This window comes from Ochlerotatus camptorhynchus, unplaced genomic scaffold, assembly GCF_037179485.1.
Source record: "Ochlerotatus camptorhynchus isolate MF236.1 unplaced genomic scaffold, CSIRO-AGI_Acam_v1.1 ptg000184l, whole genome shotgun sequence".
Lineage (NCBI taxonomy): Eukaryota > Metazoa > Arthropoda > Insecta > Diptera > Culicidae > Ochlerotatus > Ochlerotatus camptorhynchus.
The window spans coordinates 316521-319000 of NW_027040674.1; the positions used below are offsets into that span (position 1 = coordinate 316521).

At 40.7% G+C, this 2480-nt stretch overlaps 1 protein-coding gene across 1 annotated transcript; it reads left to right on the forward strand.

Annotated features, from left to right (window-relative positions):
• The first annotated feature begins 1563 nt into the window (after positions 1 to 1563).
• LOC135702069 (histone H4-like) lies at positions 1564 to 2162 on the forward strand. The gene is made up of 2 exons (XM_065223058.1): positions 1564 to 1753; positions 1849 to 2162. Exons 1-2 carry the CDS (start codon positions 1564 to 1566, stop codon positions 2160 to 2162), a joined length of 504 nt encoding a protein of 167 aa, XP_065079130.1.
• The last annotated feature ends 318 nt before the right edge of the window (positions 2163 to 2480 follow it).

Here is a 2480-nt window from a genome sequence, read left to right on the forward strand (position 1 = left end):
GCATAAACACGCAGTGAGCGTTAAATTGTCATGGGATACGCTCGGTAATGATTAGTAATAAGAATTTCTACTATTTTTTGCAAGCTTTGCTCCTCCTTTGCCGAGTCATTTTCCTCCTTTGCCGAGTCATTTTCCTCCCTTGCCGCGTCCAGTAATTGTTGGAGATGGTTAGTGTATCGTTGATGAAGGTTGAGACGAAAGTGAAAAACAATTTCAAATTTCGACTTTTTTATACCTACTCGAGGGTTAAATCACAAACGAAGTGACAGACGGACGGAGCGGCTCGAAAACTTTGGTGACTAACCTGCTATTTAAATTTTTCAGTGTATTACATGGCAACACCACTACTACTGGATTGTACCACATGGCAACACTACTACTGGATTGTACTAGCTGTGGTATACATAGTTGGCGTGGAAAAATAATAATAATAATGATAATGATAATGAAAGATAACAATTAACATTTGTATATATAATAAAATACAAAGTAAAGTTTGGCCCCTCAAGTTTTGATATACTCAATTTGAGTTGGATTCAGTTAGCGTGTACCGTTGATTCGATGGTCTAAATAAACTCACACATGCATGCATGAACGAAACGAATTGGCAAATCAAAGGGCGCTCGTGGAGAATAGATGAACTATGAAAGTGATGATGGTTTCAAAATTTTACACGGTGAGGTATACGAGTTCAATCTTAAAATGCCTTTATTTTGCAAATGGAGCATTTTATTTAAATCTGGTTAGTGCTACGTTAGTAGAAAACTTAAGGACTACTCAATAGATATATAATATAGAAAAAATAATTTCTTTTTAGATTTTTAGGTGTATGCATAGATTTCAGCTTTTCTACAACTGTAGCAACAACCAGATTTAAATTCAATGCACAGTTTTCAAAATAAAAGCATTTTAAGTTTGCACTCGTATACCTGTCCGTGGAAAATTTTGAAACCATCATCACTTTCATAGTTCGTCTATTCTCCACGAGTGGCAACTTTGATTTGCCAATTGAGCCTTGTGTGCATCGCTTGGCATGATCGAATCAGTCATTTAACTAATGTTGTAGCGCACGGATGTGCACCTCACTGGTCTTTGTTAAGACACATGGCCGAGGCTTGAAACCTCGGCCAGGTCACGACACTAGCATTTTCACCAAATGTGTCAGAATGTTTTGGTTCTATCTCTTTCACTCTACTCGAAACTGCAATGCATAAAAAAATGACAAAATGATACGCACTCTTTGCACACTGTCAAAGAATCATTGTACACAAAATCAACTTTGTTCAAATCAAAACAAAAAAAAACTAACCCATCTGGTGGATGATGGCACAAGCTTCCAAGAAAATTCTATTACAGTGAACCACATTATTTTAATGGATTTCTTCACCAGTAAGTCGTCTGTCACTTCGTTTGTGGTTAAATTCTTGTTAGTTGTTGTATTCTGTTCTTTCATCGTTTCTGATTGGTTGAACGCAGCAAACGCATGTTATAAAACAGAATGGAAGTCATTTTTTTTTTATTCCACAGTTTGGTTTCAACTTGAGCACATCGTGTGCAAGGAAAATGGCTCGCACCAAGCCGACCGCTCGAAAGTCCACTGGAGTAAAGGCTCCTCGCAAGCAGTTGGCAACGAAGGCCGCTCGCAAAAGCGCTCCAGCCACCGGAGGAGTAAAGAAGCCTCATCGCTACCGGCCAGGCACCATCGCCCTGCGTGAGATCCGTCGTTATCAGAAATCGACCGAACTGCTGATCCGCAAGTTGCCTTTATTGGTATCTTCAAACAGTCCGAATAGAAAGTATTGATCACTTTCGTTTCAACCTCCATCGACGATATTTTTACCATATTAGAAAAGACTGGACGCGGCAAGGGAGGAAAAGGCCTTGGCAAAGGAGGAGCCAAGCGTCATCGAAAAGTGTTGCGTGACAACATCCAGGGCATCACTAAACCTGCAATCCGTCGTTTGGCTCGTCGTGGTGGAGTGAAGAGAATATCCGGTCTCATCTACGAAAAAACCAGAGGAGTGCTGAAGGTATTTCTGGAAAACGTTATTCGTGACGCTGTTACTTACACCAAACATGCGAAGAGGAAGACTGTCACCGCCATGGATGTCGTTTACGCTCTGAAGTGGCAAGGACGTACTCTGTACGGATTCGGGGGTTAATTTAGTATCATCGACTCAGAACAAAAAACCGGCCCTTTTCAGGGCCACCATATAAATTTAAAAGGTGTTTTAGAATTGACTTTCTTGCCAGAATGTGAAAGGTTGAAGTGATGTGATGGAGCGTTCATCGATCTGCGGGTGTTAAGCTTAAATCAACGTAGGTCCTGCTGGTACCGCTACTAATCCAGTACCGACAATATTCTGCATACATTTTGGTGTGGTAGTTCCAGATACGTCGTGCACTTCCGGAATCGAGAGAAGAAATTAATGAAAACGCCTGTGGACGCTTTGTGGAAAGATATCGCAAAAGAGTTAAGG